The sequence below is a fragment of the Hemiscyllium ocellatum genome, chromosome 11, assembly GCF_020745735.1.
Source record: "Hemiscyllium ocellatum isolate sHemOce1 chromosome 11, sHemOce1.pat.X.cur, whole genome shotgun sequence".
In the NCBI taxonomy this organism is placed as follows: domain Eukaryota; kingdom Metazoa; phylum Chordata; class Chondrichthyes; order Orectolobiformes; family Hemiscylliidae; genus Hemiscyllium; species Hemiscyllium ocellatum.
The window spans coordinates 47,318,577-47,341,138 of NC_083411.1; the positions used below are offsets into that span (position 1 = coordinate 47,318,577).

At 41.0% G+C, this 22,562-nt stretch overlaps 1 protein-coding gene across 4 annotated transcripts in view; it reads right to left on the reverse strand.

Annotated features, from left to right (window-relative positions):
* The window catches only part of klhl13 (kelch-like family member 13), a 226,404-nt gene that overhangs the window by 148,843 nt on the left and 54,999 nt on the right, over positions 1–22,562 (reverse strand). For all 4 annotated transcript variants that reach the window (XM_060832591.1, XM_060832587.1, XM_060832592.1 and 1 more), the window contains one exon: positions 14,556–14,630. In XM_060832591.1, the coding sequence (XP_060688574.1) occupies positions 14,556–14,608 (53 nt within the window). In that variant the 5' untranslated portion in view covers positions 14,609–14,630. The remainder of the gene's footprint in view (positions 1–14,555; positions 14,631–22,562) is intronic.

Consider the following 22,562-nt stretch of genomic DNA (forward strand, 5'->3'; position numbering starts at 1 on the left):
TGACAGATGGGACTGGCAGCCATCTGCTGATAGCAACGTCTACCTTTTATCCTGAAATTAAATCCGCACAATTCTCATCTAGCTTTCCCGAGGCACATGCAGCTGGAAGCTTTTTAAATACATAATTACCTGGGTTCTGAATCCTCCTTTCCTTACCAAAGATTTTAGCCTCAAGCCAACTATGAGACAATACATTATTCCATTCAAAATCTACTCCCTTTACTCACTCTATCCAACTAAGAGAATAAGTCCACATTTGGGGAATGTACATAGCCAGCATTTACCACCCCTGCTATAAAGTTGGGATTCTGTTCTGTAATAATTTAGGTAGTTAGTCAATTCTCAACAGAAAACACTCTCTCAACGACACAGCACCCATTAATATAATGAAAGCTCCCAAGGCACCTTACAGCCGATGCAGAAAAAGCAATGATCAGGTGTTCAAGCAATTAAGGAAGTAACCAAAGACACAGCTAGACAGCTAAGTCACAAGGAGACTGTTCTGAAAGAGAATCAGGAAATTAAGCTTGTGTTCAGTGGAGCTCAACAATGGGAGCTTGAAGGGTGGGGACAAAAGAAATGGGAGTGGACAGATGGAGGGGTAGCAGATAGAGTGAAAGGGAGAAATAAAAAAGGAGGGGCACCAGAGAGTGAGAACAGAGCAGGGAGGGAAGAGTGACAGACAGGAAAAGCTATAGGTAGCAGAGATTTTAATGGCGAGAAAGAAAGAGGGAGAGAGAGAGAAAAAAAGTGGGCAAAGCAAAGCTCAAGTAAAATGCACTGTCCTTGGAAGGGATACTGAGTAGATTCAGAACAGTAACACACAGGCTTTTATGGTTACAATGGTGGTGGCAAGTTGCATAAGCATGCATCATATGTCCTTGTATTTTGAATTTGACTAGGTGATTTAATTAGGGTTTAAAAGATTAACAGGATCCATCTGGGTCAACAATTTTTTTCCTCTGGTGGGGAATTCAGAACAAAATCAAAAAGCATTTTCATACAAAGTGGTAAACATTGTGCCTGAACACCGAGTCAGATTTGCAAATGAGTGGGAAAACCAGGGAGCAATTGGAGATTTTAAAGCTACATTTTGTAGATTTTTGTTCAGGAAGAGGAGCAAGGATATGAAGCAGGTAAATGGAGCTGAGGCACAGATCAACTATGATCCAAATGAATGATGGAACAGGCTAAAGGGTTTCACACAGCCAATGCACTTACATTGCAGTTGCTTTGAAAAAAGCTCTCACATGATTAGGATTAATTTCGGATCTGGTCAGCATGGACAAGTTGGACCGAACGGTCTGTTTCCCTGCTGTACCTCACTATGACTCTAAGTGAGCACAGCATTAGTTTGAGTTCACCAGTTCTGTTAACATAGCAATTAATGTCAGCATTTTTACGAGGAACAGGAACAGACACTCTTCATTCATGAAACCTTAGTCAATCAATACCTGCAATATACCTGCAATCTGTTACCCCTGTGTTAAACTTACTGCAACACAGACTTCTGGATGCCGTTATAACGTCAGATATTTTATTACTGAAACTGGCAATGCTTTTATTTGCAATCAAAGAGATAAACGGAAATAATATTCAATATTTCCACTCTGAGATAGTTAATGCAGTATACAAACGCTGAGATGGAGAGATAAATCACATTGATACAATTGCTGGACAATGTTTGAGTAGTGGCAAACATTAAACAAATATCAATTTACTAACAGCATGAAGAACTAACAGATTTCAGTGTTATATACTGCAACAGGAAATGTGGCAAGGGTGACAAATGATAAAGGACAAAGGACATCAACAAATGTTCTGGTGACAAAATAAAGCAACATTTATGCGTTCCTCAGCAAGACAATTCTCAAGCCCCAGAATCATCAATCCCAGTGGCAAGGCTCAGATATAATTATGGGGTAAAAACAATGACTGCAGATGCTGGAAACCAGATTCTGCATTAGTGGTGCTGGAAGAGCACAGCAGTTCAGGCAGCATCCAAGGATTTCGCTGCTCTTTGAATGCTGCGTGAACTGCTGTGCTCTTCCAACACCACTAATTCAGAATCAGGTATAATTACGTACCATTCAGATTAGCCAAGAATGCAAAAACAAATGCAGCAAGAAACACCACCTACAGGTTTCTAATACAGAAGCAGATGAGCATCCCAAGGTAGCAGTAAGCCTGTCTATCACAAATACATATATCTAGTCCCTTAATGCAGGATTAAACAGAAACATACATAAACATTTCAGCAGATTTGGTTCAAATTCTTTGTTCACTATTTTATATATGGTGTCAAGGCTAACATACCTCTTGTAAAATAGCATTTGAGAAGTACTTACACAATCCAATACACAGAGTAAAGTGAAAAGGCTAAAAGCCTGGCTCCTAAATTGTGGGTTGAAGGAATTGGATACCACGCAGGAAACCAGAGTTGTAGAAATTCACAGATTTTGCGTGACTGGAGCAAGCTTGAGATTGGGAGGAATGAGAGAGTTAGAGACAGAGGAGAATTTTAAATTTGGGACCGATTGAAGGCTACAGGTCAACAAACGTGAAGAGATAATATGAAAAGAACTTGATGCAAGTTAGAACAACAGGCAAGAGGAGTTTGAGGGTTATGGAAGTTTAATTTCAGAAATTTGTTTTTGTTTATCAACGGTACTTACAGTTACACTCAGTCAAATTCTCCTACGTTCTGGTTGTAGGGGTCTGGTTTGCAATCAGTTATTTTCTGATTTTTAAGTAGTTCAAATCATTCCCAGATCCCCGGGTTCTGCACAATTATTTTAGCAATGTTTCAGGGCAAATAATCTGTCTATTTAAAATACAAAGGAAAATATAATACAAGAAAATCGATAATGCAATAAATGAGGGAAATTAATCAATTATGCAGAGAACAGTAGTACTATAAATTACACTGTTTACTAGATTGAGTGAGTGAGGCCCCTTTCAGTTATGGCTGACCATGGGTTGCATCCTCGTGGTCCTGACTTTCTGCTTCTCTGAAGCAACATTGCATGTGACTGAAGGGACCAACACTAGAGACTGATAGTTCTGGTCATAGAAGTCACATCTGTATGTGCTCATTGACCTATGAGAGCTACTGCACTCCTTCCTTGGTGCCAGCTTGTCTGGTCCAGCACTCATCAGCTTCTTTTCCCCGGTTTTGAGGTGATGGCTCTCGGTGCTTCTCCATATCGTGCGGTCAGCTGTATGCCTTTCCCAGGACTCCATAACAATATCAAGTGTCTTTGTGTCCCTAATGCAGTGCAGCTGGGGACACCCTGTGGGTCTCTTCCTGGATGCAAGCTGTCCATAGAGGATATCCTTTGGGATGTGGCCATCCTTCATGCAGTGGAGATGGCTCAGCCAGTGCAGTCTCTGCTGCATGAGCAAAGTGTACATGCTGGGAAGGCCAGCGCGAGATAGGACCGCGGCACTTGACACTGTCTTGTCAGGATATGCCCAGGACATAGCAGATACTCAAGTGGAAGGTGTTCAGTCTTCTCTCCTGTCTGGCATATGTAATCCATGTTTCACTGCCATACAGCAGTGTGTTTATGCCGCAGGTGTTGTAGACTGACATTATCATCTTCACTGTCAGCTTGGGACTTTGTCTATACTGATAGACCGCCTCTTCCATGCTTGCAAGGATTTCGGGTTGACTATCAATCTGAAGAAAATGAGCGTCCTGTTACAGGACACAGAGATATTGCCGGTCATCACCATCGATGACTACGAACTCAATGTCATTCATCAGTTTACATACCTTGGTTCTACCATCACTGACCACCTCTCCTTGGACTCAGATAGACAGGAAAGCAGCCTCAACTCTTGCTCGCCTTACTAGATTAACACTATTTAAATCTTATCTTACTGACACACACAGAAAACAACAATTTTAATTACAGGAATTCTTAAATCAGAATTCCTACCCTGGGATCCCAATGCTCTGTCAACACCTATCTTGCCCTCCCTGATAGGTAGCTCAAAACTTTGGGGTCTTGAAAGTTTAAGCTCACCACTTAGAAATGTGATTTAGAAATATATCTGGCTATTCCTGCTTGCCGTACCCAGAGCCTGGCTGAAAACTTTGGACTGCGTGAATTTTTCAGTTTGGGTTGAGTTGGTTGATGTTGTAAAGTGCGTATTGGAAATGGCATGTAAGTATCTGAATTTCTTAACTTTCTGCTGATTTTGCAGGCTTCGCTTTCACCTCAGGAGGTGTCTGAGGGTTTCTGGTGCTGGTCGAGAGGGTTGGTTTGTAGACATGCTGGTCTTTAGTTCTACTGGTTGTGGTCAATTGCTGTCAGTTCTCTTGGCGTAGAATAGGCCTATAGCTGGTAGCTCTTGTTCAGGAAGTTCTTGGATAGTTCCTTCAGGTGTGAAGGGGGCCTAAAATTATACAGATTGAGGCCCTTCACCTTCGCGCCCAACATGTGTTTTCCATTATGTTCCTTTTGAAGTTAATAGATTTTCCGATCATTAGCGTATGCGTGAATTGATTTCAATTGAGGTTGAATGTCCGGTATCTCTGCAAGCCCCAGACTGTCTGTGCTGGGTACCCAGAGGTATAAAAGCTGTCTCAGGTTAACTTCTGTTAGTTTTGGGTGATTGTCCTCTTAGAGATGTGGAAGTGCCGGTGTTGAACTGGGCAAGGAATAGAGAGATACAGACTACAAAGAGGAAAAACATATTCGTTTAGAAAGGCACTTACCAGCGCATGCTTGGTGGACTGAAGTTGTTCCTGTGTTGTTCTTAGTTCTTCAATCACTAGGATCCAAGTTTCCCAATAGTCACTGCCTGCACTTAGAAGAACATCCATTTATTCTTACTCTTTGTTTCTTGGGGATGCAGAACTGGCTGCTAGACATCAGTACACTGCCCACAATACCATTCACATTAATTTTACATGATAATTTATGTGAGACCTTATTGAAAGTCTTCTGAAAGTCCAAATAAATAAAATCCATTGGTTCCCCCAAATCAACTCTACCAATTATATCCTTAAAATTCTTGTATGTTTGTCAAGCATGGTTTCCTTTTCATAAATCCATGTTGACACTGTCCAATCTGGTCAATGACACACTAAGTGAATGCTAGGACTGAAGAAATTATACCTTCATTCTAAACAGACATATGCAGGCAGTTGATACAAGTGCTTACAAAACACAATTTCCTATATTATGTTGTTACTGTGATTCATTTTATTGGCTGCCAACAGCAATTAAGAGATGGAGATGTTCAAAATCAATCTTTAGTCACGGAGATGTATTAAAAGTTGGAGGATGTTGCTAAAGTGGAAATTGGCCGTCTGAGCGGTTGCACAAATACTTAAATACTTAGTCAGAATTTAAGCTTGGAGCTAAATATTTAGACTGAAGTAAATTCAGCCTTAGGTACTAAAAACGGTGGTGAAAATGACTCCCAGCTTCCCTGGATCTTCAATGTCTCCGTGCAAGATTTTCTTGGTTAATACAGACAGATACTGAACTGAAACTCACGCTATGCTACAGTGATCTCCATCTCATTACAATGCAGACTCAAAAGTACAACAGATCACAAGTAAGCTAACCCACAGATACGATAAATCTTTTTTTGTTCCAAAATCATGTTGTTTTTCCATATACTCCATTGTATAAGGTAGTTTCCCTCTGACTCTCAGCCATAACATGTTATGCTTCAATAGCCAGTTTCAATTTTCAGCTCACAAATGCATGTTTGCTGGACAGTACCTTTTAAATTGGCATAAGAGATTAAGTCGATGAAATGGGCTGAGCTTCAACGCTCCATGCAAGTTTAAAACACACCATCTCTGTGCATCGGATGTAAAATGACATTTCAAAGTAATGACTAGTTCACTTTTACACTCTGCACATCTCGTCTCCTGTTTTTGACAGGATTTTTCAAAGGGTCATCTTATTTGCTAACATCTCTGAATGAAAATAGAGGTAAAGAAGGCATTGAAACCTTCTTGAAAACTGGTTAGATTCTTATTGAAATGGTTTAAGAATACACAAATGTTTTTGCACAACATTTAACAAATCATATTTAAAAGAAGAGTGGCTGGCAGGGTAATAGTCTTTTCTGCTGTAGGGTTACAATTTGGTTGAAAATCAAACACAATATTAGTTTGCACTGAAATCTACTGTAGAGTTCCCTTCAGTTAAATATTATGGATGTTAATAGGCCAAAAAAACAGTTTTGATCACCTTCACGTCGCCTGCCACAGCTCACAAGGAAATTAATCTGAAATTCACCAGAAGGATATACCAGTTTCCTACTTAAAAAACACAACTACAACTTTCCACATCCTCTCGGCTTCATGACAAACTTCATGCTGTAGAAAATTGCTATATAATGGCAGCGACTCCCAATTTTAATATAGTTTATCATAACTTGATTTAAATGCAAAACAAGCCCAAAGTAATAAGTCAAAAATTATAAAAAATCTCATAAGCTATATATTTCAGAACAGCTTTCACCAAGATCAATTCTCATGTAGATACTTTACATTTTGATGTCAAACATTTTTAGGCACGCAGCACCAAGCACAAGCTGACTTACATCTGTTCTGATAGAAAAAGAAAGAAATGCCATAGACGTTTCACATCTCCAGAACATGTTATTATTACACACACGCTGTACTCATTCCTGAAGAAGGGCTCATACCCGAAACATCGATTCTCCTGCTCCTTGGATGCTGCCTGACCTGCTGCGCTTTTCCAGCAACACATTTTCAGGTCTGATCTGCAGAATCTGCAGTCCTCACTTTCTCCTATTATTACACACAGGCAAACAACCTTCCCCGCCACATCACTCGTGGTATTTTTCATGAATTAACTACCACCATTAAATCACAGTGTTCCAAAGGATTAATTTACATGCAAAGCTGTTAAGTTTAATTGGTGAGGGAGGGGATTAAGTCAAAATGGAATTTGAAGGGGAAATAAAGCACTGCACTCCCTGGGGTGCCCAGTTTTCCCGAAAAGCAATGAGCATTGGCGTACGCCACATGCTCCCTCTTCAGACACGAACATAGCTCAAGAAAGGAGAGAACTCTATAGCACTTTATTAAAGTCAATTATGTACACCTCTCTATTTTCTTTCATTTATAACAGTCTGAAGTTCAGTGCTATTGTTTCTATTCAATTTGAATGATGAGTAACCACCCAAATACTTCTCTCCCTATGGCCTGCCTAGTACTTGCACAACATTACTGTTTTTATTTCTGATTTCCAACATCTGTGATATTTTCCTTTAATCTTAATCTGCAGTTGGACTAAGTGGAAGGATTGGACTGAAACTGCAGCTATTGCTACCTGTTGGATGTCAAGATGTTCTTTTCGTTACCTCGAGCACAGGATCATCACATCATCGTAGCTAATTCACTCTCGGTGCACCCACCATGATGGACCTGGATCAGTGCCCATGATACCAAACAAATCCAAGTAAGTGAGTAGACACTCAAGTTCCTTTCTGAAACTAGAATTAGCTAAAATAACCTATTTTTGTAGGTTTTATCATTCAATCCTGAGCCAGTTGGTCAGAAGTTTGCCTAGATATTCAATTTGCCTGGCTATGCTGAAACCCTTGTTCATTCATCTCTGAAACAACTTTGCAACTGCAAGTTTCAAACATGTCTGCAGCCGATCCATTTCTCTCTGATAGACACCCATGTGGATTGTCCATCTCTTATACTGTGGATCGATCCTGCTGCAGTCGACAGTTGTAAATCCGTTTGATATAGTAGTGAAATATAATTAACAATGGGAAACATTCAAAATATATAAAAATTAGGTGAGAGAGAAAGAAAGAAACAAGGAGTAATTTGCTAAGCTATAGGCCAGAGGCACAAATGTGTCAAAAAGCCTGTGTGCCTGCTGTTCTACTCCACCAGTGTACTAGTCAGAATCTCCTCTTTAAATTGTGCTTTTTTTTATTATTAATAATAAAGACTAGCAAGTTTTGAGAAAATTTGTAGCTCAGGTTGAAGCTCTGGTTGTAAATTTGCTCACTGAGCTGGAAAGTTTGCTTTCAGACATTTTATCACCACGCTAGGTAACGTCATCAGTGAGCCTCCCGTGAAGCACTGGCGTTCGTGACCTGCTTTATATATGTGTTTAGGTTTCCTTGGGTTGGTGATGTCATTTCCTGTTGTTTTTCTCAGAGGGTGGTAAATAGGGTCCAAGTCGATGTTTTATTGATAAGAGTTCTGGTTGGAGTGCCAAAACAGCAGGGAATGACATCACGAGCCCAAGGAAACCTAAACAGATATATCGAAATTGGGTCACTAACACCAGTGCTTCACCGGAGGTTCACTGATGTCACCAAGCATTGTGACGAAACGTCTGAAAATGAACTTTCCAGCTCAGCAAGCAAATTTGCATTCATTAATAAAGACTTTACTGGTGATTTAGCTGAACCAAAGAGCTTTAAAACACTAAACAAATAAGTAAACAATACTTAGTATGGGTAGCTGCAGTCATAAAAGGTGACACCTCTGAATGACCAGCCAGATGGGGTTAAGAGCAATTAATCCTGTCAACTTGGTCAAATTTCAAGTATCATAGACCAGAGGGAATCAAAGATATTGCTGACAGATATAGATTGAGGAGGATAATAGAAGGAGGCTTGAATGGATACCAGAACTTATTTTAATTTACACACAACCTTGAAGAACTGGCAAGGAGTTATGTTGAACAGCATCAATTCCAAACCTCTGAAGACCGAATGAATGTTGAAAGATGAGAGGGATAATTCATGATTGATCGATGGTTGCCCAGACAGACAAAAGCTGCAGTGCGTTCGAATATTCAGTAAGCAAAGCAAGATCAACAGATGACTGAAGCACAAGCTTAGTTAATAATAACAGTGGAGTAAACAGAAACTACAAAAGATATTTTTCTTTCAAATATCAAAAATGCTTCTCTATGCATTAATGTATAAAATGAAACTGTCCTTGAAACGTGATCATATTGTGAAAAACCACTGAACAGCTTCATATTACTGTTTAAAATTAATTATTCTCCAGTTACAATTCAGTTCGAATTGAACAAATTATCTTGTAATCAGTACGGACCAAAGTGTTTGGAGTGCTACATCCAGTTTCTGACTCAGTTGTACTGGTTAGGCAGAGGGTGGAGTGCAGATTCAATAAAAACAATAAAAGGAGTTTGAGAACATGTTGCACATATGATGTTTGCATTCCCTGCAATCAGGTTGAGGGATGATCAAATCAGTTTAAAATAACATTCAACAGAAAGTGGTTGTGCAATTCCTCAGTGTTCGGTGTCCATGCTCTACTGGAGCTTCCTGCTATCTTTCTTCATTCAGATATCAGCATAAAGCCCTATTGCCCTTCTCTCTTATATGCTTATTTATCTTTCCCTTAGCTGTATCTATAGAACTTGTCTCAATTACACTGGCATCTCTCACTATTCGCTGGGTAGATATATCTCTTCAAAATTCCCTTTCTGACTTGTTGGCAAAGATACGAAGTGTGAGAGATTCCATGCAAGATCAAACTGAGGATCACTTTACTTAGTAAGACAAAGGAGCATATTCAAACAGAGGCTATGGCATTTGCCACAAGCTTCAATGCTAACAATAAATGACTATGTGATACGTAGACTGCAAACCATCTTATTCTGCCAAACACTAGGAATTCATACACTGGCAGAAACTATTAGATGTAATACAACAGAAACAGATCCAGTTGTCTTCATCACAAATACATTTTGTTATTTTAACTAACTGCATTATGCTCCGAAAAAAAAGTGTTGTTGCAAACACTTTTAACTGAAAGATGGAGTATCTTTTAAAAATCCTGTTTAAAATAAGTATTAATTCTTGAATTGAATTTATGCATCCTTGAAAGAGTCCTCACTGTTGCATTGTGCTGAGTGAAAAAGTACCTCAATCCCTTCAGATTCTTGGGCTAAAACTGGCAAGGGAAACCAATGTGCAGCTGGCAATCAATATCGGTGAAGTCTAAGACAGGACATGACATAATCCTAAAATTGTTACAAACAGCCACGGGTTTCTGAACAGCAGCAGTCAAAATTTAGGTTCCTGAATGCTGCAAAGCTGAAAATGTTCTTTAATGTATAAATTTCACACTACACTCTCATTCCCTCAACATTACCCTCTTCATGCACAAAATTCATTTAAAAAGTACCACAGAATTGTCATGGCACAGTAAGCAGCTATTTGCTCCATCGGGCATGTTTCGGTTCTGTTACCTCATGCCAATCTCCTGCATTTTCCCATATCCCTCCATTGCACTTCTATCCAAATAATCACCCAAAGCTCTCTTGAATGTGTCATTTGAACCTGCTTCTACCATATTTTCAGGCTGTGCTTTCCATACTTTAAGTATTCGCTTCGTGAATACACTTGTTTCCTCACACCACGCATTTCATTTAGACATCACTTTAAATCTCTGATTGTTTCTTTTTCTTTTACAAATGCAAACAACTTCTCTCTATCTACTCTATCCAGCTCACTCAAAATTTTGAAAACCTTCACATAAATCTCCTCTCAAGCTTTTTTCTCTTCAAGAAGTCATTAGAATAAACTCTTTCGTCTACAAAAACAGACCTCCATCAGAGCATATATGTGTATGCACATTTATTTTTCCATAATACCCGGAACTAACACACAAAGATTAAGCTCAGGACAGTACTGAACAAATATGAAACTGATATTTGCTTGGAGCAAAGTAATGGAGAATTTGTACGGAGGGACCAACAAAGGTTCCCAAAACCTCGTACTAGTTCATCAATGCCTCTAAAGCCGCAAGTGATCGCTAATTCTCTCTTTGAAATTCACATCAAAACCTAGTTGAGCACTTAGTGTAGTTCTCCTGCTGCTTGTCAGAAGTTCAACAAACTGTGACAAAATGGCATTTACTGTCTAGAGCTGTCAGTATCAAAAGTATTAGTGGAAATCTCAAACACTCCCCCTCAAAACATTGTTGAGGCTAAGTAAAATCAAAATCTCAAACCTGAAACTCCATAGATTTTTGTTCAGCAAGGAATCACAAATTGTGAATCAAATGCAGGAAAATGGAGTTGAAACATTTTATCCATGATCTAACTAAATGATCAGAGACTGGAAAGACTAAAAAGATTAAATCCTCTGTACAGCCTGAAAATGCTGCCAAAATCGTTGTCATATTCTTGCTCAGATCCTTAGAGAGAAATATATTCTGCTATTTGAAAATGATTAACTACAGCTGCTTAATCATATGAAGAAACTGCTGGAATAGTATGTAAATGGATTTCAGTCTCCGAATTTGATGGATAAACCTAAGGACAAAACATTCACTAAACCTGCTGCAAAGGCCCTGAACAACACAAAGTAATCTCATCTCGTTTTTCACTTGGTGACCCTGCAGCCTTCCGGGCTCAACATCGAGCTCAATAATTTGAGTGTTTGAGCACTTTCTCCCATGTCCTTACCCCAACCACACCCACAGGCCATGTTGTAACATGGACTATTACCACAACCAATCCACTGTCAGCTACTAATGGTCCTCATTAGCAGCTATTCATTCTCCCACACTGACCTTACCCATTCCTTTGTCTGCCCAACTGTTGTTCTCTTTCTCTCTCTCTGGGTTCCATCTCCACCTATTGCTTACTCCTCCCCCAACCCCATTTTCAGCATACATACCGATCTTTTCCTAGCTACAATCAGTTCTGAACAAGGGTCACTGGACCCGAAATATCAACTGTTTTCTCTCCACAGATGCTAACAGACCTCCTGGGTTTCTCCACCAATTTCTGTTTCTGTTTCAGAATATCAATATGTGCAGTTCTTTGTTTTTTTTTGTTAAAAGAATAATTTACTTGAACTCCTTTCTATTCAGCATATTATATTTACTGCTCACAACACAGAGTCTTCTATAATGTAGGCCTAACAAGACCAAGTGATCACTTGGCAGAGAAAACTAATGAGTTTTGCAAACAAAAGCCTCAGCTTCTCGTCACCTGACATTTCAATTCTCTTATCCCAGTTTACTCCTACTCAATACCAACATCTCGTCAGATATTTAATCTCTCCTGAAGTGTGGTCCAAGATCTCCAATTTTGTTCTTCCATTGGTACTGGCTTAAAATCTGCCAGATCGCTAACTTATTTCAATTCTGATGATTAGATTAGACTTACAGTGTGGAAACAGGCCCTTCGGCCCAACAAGTCCACACCGACCCGCCGAAGCGAAACCCACCCATACCCTTACATTTACCCCTTGCCTAACACTACTGGCAATTTAGCATGGCCAATTCACCTGACCCGCACATCTTTGGACTGTGGGAGGAAACCGGAGCACCCGGAGGAAACCCACGCAGACACGGGGAGAACGTGCAAACTCCACACAGTCAGTCGCCTGAGTCGGGAATTGAACCCGGGTCTCTGGCGCTGTGAGGCAGCAGTGCTAACCACTGTGCCACCGTGCCGCCCACATGAAATATCTCAACTTAGAACATTGTGGAGAGAAATAGATTCAAATTGTGTCTGACTTCACAAGGTTTGTGAAGGTTTGTAGATCAGGCTGAGGTTTAGGGTGTAAGTTTGCTCGCTGAGCTGTAGGTTTGATATCCAGACATTTCATTACCTGGCTAGGTAACATCATCAGTGGCGACCTCCAAGTGAAGCGAAGCTATTGACTCCTACTTTCTATTTATATCTTTCTCCTGGATAGGGTTCCTGGGGTTTGTGGCGATGTCATTTCCTGTTTGTTTTCTGAGGGGTTGATAGATGGTATCTAGATCTATGTGCTTAGAGTACCAGGCCTCTAGAAATTCTCTGGCATGTCTTTGCTTAGCCTGTCCCAGGATAGATGTGTTGTCCCAGTCAAAATGGTGTTTTTTTTCATCCGTGTGCAGGGCTATGAGGGAGAGGGGGGTCGAATCTTTTTGTGGCTAGCTGGCGTTCATGTATCCTGGTGGCTAACTTTCTTCCTGTTTGTCCTGCGTAGTGTTTGTGGCAGTCCTTGCATGGAATTTTATAGATGACGTTGGTTTTGTCCATGGGTTGTACTGGGTCGTTTAAGCTTGTTAGTTTTTGTTTGAGTGTTGGTGGATTTGTGTGCTATTAGGATTCTGAAGGGTCTTAGTAGTCTGGCTGTCATTTCTGAAACTGCTTTGATATATGGTAAGGTGATTAGGGTTTCTGGCTATGTTTTGTCTGTTTGTCGTGGTTTGTTCTTGAGGAATCTGTGCACTGTGTTTTTTGACTATCCGTTCTTCTTGAATACGTCGTATAGGTGGTTCTCCTCTGTGGAGAAAACAGAGGAGAACCGCCTATACGACGTATTCAAGAAGAACGGATAGTCAAAAAACACAGTGCACAGATTCCTCAAGAACAAACCACGACAAGCAGACAAAACACAGCCAGAAACCCTAATCACCTTACCATATATCAAAGCAGTTTCAGAAATGACAGCCAGACTACTAAGACCCTTCGGAATCCTAGTAGCACACAAATCCACCAACACTCTCAAACAAAAACTAACAAGCTTAAACGACCCAGTACAACCCATGGACAAAACCAACGTCATCTATAAAATTCCATGCAAGGACTGCCACAAACACTACGTAGGACAAACAGGAAGAAAGTTAGCCACCAGGATACATGAACGCCAGCTAGCCACAAAAAGATACGACCCCCCTCTCCCTCATAGCCCTACACACGGATGAAAAAAAACACCATTTCGACTGGGACAACACATCTATCCTGGGACAGGCTAAGCAAAGACATGCCAGAGAATTTCTAGAGGCCTGGTACTCCAACCACAACGCCATAACAAGCACATAGATCTAGATGCCATCTATCAACCCCGAGAAAACGAACAGGAAATGACATCACCACAAACCCCAGGAACCCCATCCAGGAGAAAGATATAAATAGAAAGCAGGAGACAACAGCTTCGCTTCACTTGGAGGTCGCCACTGATAATGTTGCCTAGCCAGGTAATGAAACGTTTGCATATCAAACCTACAACTAAGCGAGCAAAGCTACACCCTGTGTCTGACTTGTTGAGTATTCCCAGCATCTGTTTAAGCAAATAGGTTAACTCACGCATCTCACTAACATTTGTGAGACGGGTTATTTGCCAAGTGAATGAGTTTTGCCACAAAATCAGGAGACTAAACCTGAAATGACGCAAAGCATTTTAGGAGATCTTGGTTACAAGGGTTAATAAACACACAGTATGACTAATTCATATACATTAATCTTGAAAATCTACATATTCAAATTCCTTTTTAAAGAGAATCAGTATTCAATTCGTTTTCCTTCAAGACATGTGACTCATTTCGTGCAGATTGGCGAGACTGAGGTTCTACTTAAGTTCACTACTGTATAACAAAGATGGCCAATGCTTTATGCTTAATCAGTGAATGCACAACTATGGTTCTTCCATAAGGCAACAGGTAATGGGTGGATATCTAAACAGCTAGGAAAGATAAAGAAGTACAATTGAAGATCTCACTGCAGATAAACTACAGTTACTTTCTCAAAAATAAATGTGCACGGTACCTCTCATGTAGACTTGCGGAGATGAGATCCCCTCTGAGCAGAGAGTTATCCATGTTCTCACCTCCAGCACCTCCACTGTTAAGATATAAGGAAACAAGTGTTATATCAGAATGCCAATTACTCTTCAAAGATGTGGCTACAACACATGAACAAAAATAATCTTTAGCGACACTAGGTCAATATGATGATAAAATTGAAAACAGGCCATTATTTTGTTGGCAAATCTGTGTTTATGTTTTCATATAGCAGCAATAATGCAATTGCTTTGTTGAAATTCAGAGGTAGAATCAAATTCCACTGATGTGGCAATGCACAGAAGTACATATGTTTCTAAATTTCTGCAATTACAAGAGTAGTGTCTAGCTATGGCCAATGCTCATAAGAGGCATTGGCAAGCAAATTGTCTAAATAGCCACAAACTTTTAACATAGTATGTGGATGTATTTACTGAGGTGTCAAATGGATTGATATACTATGTCCAGTGTGTAGGAGAGGAGAGTTAGCATGCCTTCCATTTTTGTTTGGTCATTTGCTTCCCATTTTCTGCTCATGCATATGTGTAGCAGCAATGTGAAAGAGATAGCCAAATGTGTAAATCCTTCAGTCAGTACACAGACTCTCCAATGGCAAGTCCTCAACTAAGACTCCATAGGCAAACTGCGGCACTCACTGCCCCAGATTAAAGCTTCAGAGATTTGAAAAGGTTTGGCTCCTGGACATGCAGTACATAAGACGAAGGATACATGGATAGATGCTGGTTGTCATGTATAAAACTCCCTGCTCTGAGTGAATCTCTCCACTGCCTTATGCATACCTTAACAGAGTTGAAGTTTAAGAGAGTAAACACTATCTGGAATAGACCCCAAAGATGAAGTGATGTGTAAGTAGATCATCTTACTGGCAACCACACCAGCACCAATGCAGTGCTTTGCATTCCTTTGGACTCAACTGGGGAGGTTTGAAATGGGAACAATTTGGGCAGCCCAGCATCTCCATAAATTCTCCCAAGACTTGCATCCAGCAGAGGATACTGCATTTTCACTGCAGTGTTAACACAACATGGGAAACAGCAGTGATGAATTAACACAGATTGACACAAATGATCCTCCTACAATTCAGATTGATAATTTCTGGATATTCTCAAAAGCAATTCAGAAATGTGATTACACATGCTCTGTTTTCACCTTAAATCTAATTTGTACCTTCTTCACACACTATGATTTCTCCTTTCCTACAATTTCCAATATAATGTGAAAAGGGTGTGATTTATGTACTTTGGCAAGGAGCTCCACTAGAGCAGTAAGCTGCACTCCAGAAACTGCATGAATCACAAAAAGCTAGTATTCAAGTTTAAGTGTTAGTAGGGAAGAATGTTGGCCTTTATTTCAAAGGAAATAGAGATAATGGGGGAAGATTGCTGAAACTAAACATGGGACTAGTCATTTTACAGCAAACAGATGTGGTCCCCCTTGTCAAAGGGGAGATATACTGGTATTGGAGGCAGTCCAGAGGAGGTTCGCTAGATTGATCCCTGGTATAGAGGGCCCATCTTATGATAAAGGTCAGGCTCATATTCATTGGAATTCAAAAGAATGTGAGGCATTGTTACTGAAACATAAAAAGATTCTTGGAGGGTGCACTAGAGAAGTTGTTGCCCATTCCCTTAAAATTCATTTTCAGGATTTGGACATACCGAATAGAATTGCATTTATTGTCCATTCCTTATTGCCCAGAGGGCAGTTAAGAGTCAACTGCACAACTGAAAGACTAGTCTAGCCAGCTTGTGACACAAGGTAAGGATGACAGCTTCCTTCCCAAAATGGATGTTGGTGAATCAGACGAGCTTTTCTGACAATTGACAATACTTTCATGGTCATTGAACTGTTAATTTCAAATCTTTTTATTGGATTCAAAATTCTACTATCTGCTTTGGCAGGATTCAAACCTGGGTCCACAGAATATAACCAGTCTGAATGAATACAATAGTGGTATTAGCACTAGAATAATACTACTCCCTGTGTGGGACAGCCTAGAAGGAGAGGATATAACTGCGATTGAGGAGAAGTCCATTTAAGACAGAGAAGAGGATGAAAGTCTTCTGAGGGTAGTAAATGCGGAGACTTTTTTTTGCAGCAGAAAGCCATCAAGGCTGGCGTCATAAAGAATATTCAAGGCTGGGAATATCTGAGTTTTAAAATCTGTAAAGGACTTAAGCGTCGAGGGAAAAGACAAGACAGTGATGTTGAGGAATATCAGATCAGCCATGATTTTGGTGTGTGGAGAAGCAGAATCAAACTGAACAGCCTATTTCTGCTGCAGCATCTTATGGACAAAGGTGACTGCCCTCCAACAATGACAAGCATCTTATTTTATACTCGTTATAACTTGAGTGGAGAGGTTCCCCCTTATTCCCAGTAACTCCAATTTTGTTAGGATATTAAGAAATGGGACTCTCCCTTCAGCACTAGTGTTCAGCTCTTTTGTCCATGTTTGGACCGAGACTGGAATGAGACCAGGAGCTAAGTGGCCATGGTGAATCAGAGCATCTCTGAGCAGTTTTTTGCTGAGTGAGCGCACCTACTAGCTTGGGCTTCCTGGGTTTGGTTAGTTCTGCAGCAGGTTTTCAGTAGTGCAGCAATTGTTGTCAAGGTCCACTGCCATTGCAGTATTCAGCTGTTTCTTGATATTGCACGAAACCAATCAATCTAGCCCAAGACTGTGATACTGTGTGCCCCAGCAGGAGGAGATGAAACTTTGACTCTACATTTCTGTCTGAAGATGAATGCTTTGCTTCACCTTTTGCCCTCATGCTGGACCCCCCCAGGAGGTGTGTGGCGTCTCCTTCACCTGTGAGTTAACTAGGTAGATAGGATAGTGAAGAAGGCGTTTGGTATGCTTCCCTTTATTGGTCAGAGTATTGAGTACAGGAGTTGGGAGGTCATGTTGCAGCTGTACAGGACATTGGTCAGGTCACTTTTGGAATGTTACATGCAATTCTGGTCTCCTTCCTATTGGAAGGATGTTGTAAAACTTGAAAGAGTTCAGAAAATATTTAAAAAGAATGTTGCCAGGGTTGAAGAATTTGAGCTATAGGGAGAGGTTGAATAGGCTAGAGCTGTATTCCCTGGAGTGTTGGAGGCTGAGGGGTGACCTCATAGAGCTTTATAAAATCAAGAGGGGCTTGGATAGATTAATAGACAAAGTCTTTTCCCTGGGCTGGGGGTATCCAGAACTAGAGGGCATAGGTTTAGAGTGAGAGGGGAAAAATATAAAAGAGACCGAACGGGCAACTTTTTCACACAGAGGATGGTACGTGTATGGAATGAGATGCCAGAGGAAGTGGTGGAGGCTGGTACAAGTGCAACATTTAAAAGGTATCTGGATGGGTATATGAATAGGAAGGGTTGAGAGGGATATGGACCAGGTGCTGGCAGGTGGGACTAGATTGGGTTGGGATATCTGGTCAGCATGGACAGGTTGGACCGAAAGGTCTCTTTCCATGCTGTACATCTCTATGACTCTATCCAGCATGATTTACAAATGTGGCAAACCTGCTGGATGAGCTACCCCATGCCAAAGGTGAACAATGCAGAAGACCAGTCCAAACATTACCGCTTGTTAGAATTAATAACTGAAGTTTATGAACTAACTATTGGGACAAAGTGTCATGAAAGACCAAACTAATTTGTTAATGTCATTTCAGAAAAAGAATCTGCTGCGTCTGTCCACTCCCACATGGGGTGTGATTCAGCTCATTAGATCCATGCCAACTAAGAACAGGGCAAACCAATTTAAACTTCCTTTCCAGTTCTTGATCAGTTACCCTGCAGTAAAGCACTACAGGTGAGTTTTTTGTTTAACTACATAATTCAAGTTTCTGTTTCTATTATCATTTCAATGAGCTCCAGATCCCCTTCCCTTTCTCAAATGCTCTGATTCCTATCAATGGGCTTGCTGGTTAGCTCAGGATGGTAAAAATAATGACTGCAGATGCAGGAAACCAGATTCTGGATTTGTGGTACTAGAAGAGCACAGCAGTTCAGGCAGCACCCAAAGTGCAGCGAAATCGACGTTTCGGGCAAAAGCCCTTCATCAGGAATAAAGGCAGTGAGCCTGAAGCATGGAGAGATAAGCGAGAGGAGAGTGGGGGTGGGGAGAAAGTAGCATAGAGTACGCACTCTCCTCGCTTGCTGGTTAGCTGCCCTCTGAAATGGCCTGGTAACCTCAAACCACACCTTGAAGGTCCATCACCACCCACTCCTGACAACCCAGTATGGGCAATAAATGCCAGCCTGGAATTTGCAAACAAATTCACAATGCAAATTTTTTTAAAAAAATGTAGATGTTGACAGTTGTACCATTCAGCAGTATAAGAGAATAGCTAATAACTTCAGAGAGAGCAGGGGCAAATCATATATAGGAGTAAGATCGCACTTTATACTATAATCAGTCATAGAGTCAGTGATGTACAGCACGGAAACAGGCCTTTCGGTCCAACTCATTCAAGCCAAACAGGTATCTCAATCAAATCTGCCAGCACCAGGCCCATATCCTTTCAAACCCTCTGCTCATATACCCATCCAGATGCATTTTAAGCGCTGCAAACGTACTGGCCTCCACCACTTTCTCTGGCAGCTCATTCCACACATATACCACTCTGTCTGAGAATGGTGCCTCTCGGTCTCCTCTCACCCTAAACCTATGCCCTCTAGTTATGGACTCCACAACCCCAGGGAAGAGCTTTGTCTATTTATCTTATCCATGCACCTCATGATTTCATACATCTCTATAAAGGTTACCTCCCTGCCTCCGATGCTCCAGGGAAAACAATCCTAGTCTATTCAATCTCTCCCTATAGCTCAAATCCTCCAACCCTGGCAACATCCTTGTAAATCTTTTCTGAACCCTTTCAAGTTTTACAACATCCTTGCAATAGGAAGGAGACCAGGATTGCATGCAATATTCCAAAAGTGGCCTATCCAATGTCCTGTACAGTGGTAACATGACCTCCCAACTCCTGTACTCAATACTCTGACCGATAAAGGAAAGCATACCAAACGCCTTCTTCACTATCCTATCTACCTGTGACTCCACTTTCAAGGAGCTATGAACCTGCACTCCAAAGTCTCTTTGTTCAGCAACAGTCCCTTACTATTAAGTGTGTAGGTCCTGCTAAGATTTGCTTTCCCAAAATACAGCTTCTCGCATTTATCTAAATTAAACTCCATCTGCCACTTCTCAACCCACTGGCCCATCTGATCAAGATCACATTGTAATCTTAGGAAACCTTCTTCGCTGTCCACTACACCTCCAATTTTGGTGTCATCAGCAAATTTACTAACTATACCTCTTATGATCACATTTCATCATTTGTATAAATGATTTAAAAGTAGTGGACCTTGCACCCATCCTTGTGGCACTCTACTGGTCACAGGCCTCCAAGTCTGAAAAACAACCCTCCACCACCACCCTCTGTCTTCTACCTTTGAGCCAGTTCTGTATCCAAATGGCTAGTTCTCCCTGTATTCTATGTGATCTAACCTTGCTAATCAGTCTCCCACAGGGAGCCTTGTCAAAACACTTACTGAAGTCCATATAGATCATGTCCATCGCTCTGCCCTCATCAATCCTCTTTGTTACTTCTTCAAAAACCTCCATCAAGTTTGTGAGACATGATTTCTCATGCACAAACCATGGTGATTGTCCCGAATCAGCCCTTGCCTTTCCAAATACACATACATCCTGTCCCTCAGGATTCCCTCCAACAACTTGCCCACCACTGAGGTCAGGCTCACTGGTCTATAGTTCCCTGGCTTGTACTTACCACCTTTCTTAAATAGTGGCACCATGTTAGCCAACCTCCAGTCTTCTGGCATTCACCTGTGACAATCGATGATACAAATATCTCAGCAAGGAACCCAGCGATCACTTCCCTAGCTTCCCACATAATTCTAGGGTACATCTGGGGATTTATCCACTTCTATGCATTTCAAGATATCCAGCACTTCCTCCTTTGTAACATGAACATTTTTCAAGATGTCATCATCTATTTCCCTACATTCTATATCTTCCATGTCCTTCTCCACAGTAAACACAGATGCAAAATACTCATTTAGTATCACACCATCTCTTGCGGCTCCACACACAGGCTGCCTTGCTGGTCTTTGAGGGGCCCTATTCTCTCTCTAGTTACCCTTTTGTCCTAAATGTATTTGTAAAAACTCTTTGGATTCTCCTTACCCTATTTGCCAAAGCTATCTCATGTTGCCTTTTTGCCCTCCTGATTTCCCTCTTAATACTCCTACTATCTTTATACTCTAAGGATTCACTCGATCTATCTTGTCAATACCTGACATATGCTTCCTTCTTTTTCTTAACCAAACTCTCAGTTTCTTTAGTCATCCAGCATTCCCTACACCTAACGAGAATCCAGAGAAAGTATATTCCTGTTATCTCATTTCTGAAGGCTTCAGATTTTCCAGCCACCCTTTTACCTGCGAACATCTGTCCCAATCAGCTTTTGAAAGCTCTTGCCTAATACCATCAAAATGAGCTTTCCTTCAACTTAGAACTTCAACTTTTAGATCTGGTCTATCCTTTTCCATCACTATTTTAAAACTAATAGAATTATAGTCGCTGGCCCCAAAGTGCTCCCCCACTGATACCTCAGTCACTTGCCCTGCCTTATTTACCAAGAGGAGGTCAAAGTTTGCACCTTCTCTAGTAGGTACATCCACATACTGAATCAGAATATGTTCTTATACACACTTAAAAAATTCCTCTCCATCTAAACCTTAAACACTAAGTTTGGAAAGTTAAAATCCCCTACCATAACCCCCCTATTATTCTTACAGATAGCGGAGATCTCCTTACAAGTTTGTTTCTCAATTTCCCTCTGACTATTAGGGGTTCTATAATACAAATCGCAATAAGGTGATCATCCCTTCCTTATGCCTCAGTTCCACCCAAGTTACTTCCCTGGATGGATTTCCAGGAATATCCTCCCTCAGTACAGCTGTAATGCTATCCCTTGTTGAACCCGCCACTTCCCCTCCTCTTTTGCCTCCCTTTGTCCTTCCTGTAGCACTTGTATCCTGGAACATTAAGCTGTCAGTCCAGTGCATCCCTGAGCCATGTTTCTGTAATTGCTATGATGTCCCAGTCCCACGTTCCTAACCATGCCCTGAGTTCACCTGCCTTCCCTGTTAGGCCTCTTGCATTGAAATAAATGCAGTTTAATTTATCAGTCCTACCTTGTTCTCTGCTTTGTCCCTGCCTGCCCTGACTGTTTGACTCACTTCTGTCCTTAAATGCACTAGTCTCAGATTGATCTCTTTCCTTACCATCGCCCTGGGTCCCACCCCACCACTACCTTACCAGTTTAAATCCTCCTAAGCAGCTCTCGCAAATCTCCCTGCCAGTTTTTTTTTTTACTGCCCTTGCAATTTAGGTGCAATCCTCCTTCTTGTACAGGTCACTTCTATCCCAGAAGAGATCCCAATGATTTAAAAATGTGAATCCTTGTGCCATACACCAGTTCCTCAGCCATGCATTCATCTACTCTATCCTCCTATTCCTACCCTCATTAGCTCGTTGCACTGACAGTAATCCAGATATTACTAATTGAGGACCTCCTTTTTAAATTCCTGCCTATCTCTGTATATTCTCCCTTCAGAATATCATCCTTTTGCCTTCCTATGTCATTGCTTCCAATATGTACAATGACCGCCTGCAGGTCCCTCGCCCCCTTTTGAACTTTCTGCACCCTCTCTGAAACATCCTTGATCCGGACACCAGGGAGGCAACACATTCTGATTTTTTGCTGCTGGCCGCAGAAACGTCTCTCTGTGCCTCAGACTAGACAATCCCCTAACTCAACTGATCTCCTGGAACCCGACGTATCCCTCATTGCATTAGAGACACAGTCTTGATACCAGAAACTTGGCTGTTCATGCTACATTCCCCTGAGAATCCATCACTCCCTACATTTTCCAAAACAGCATATTT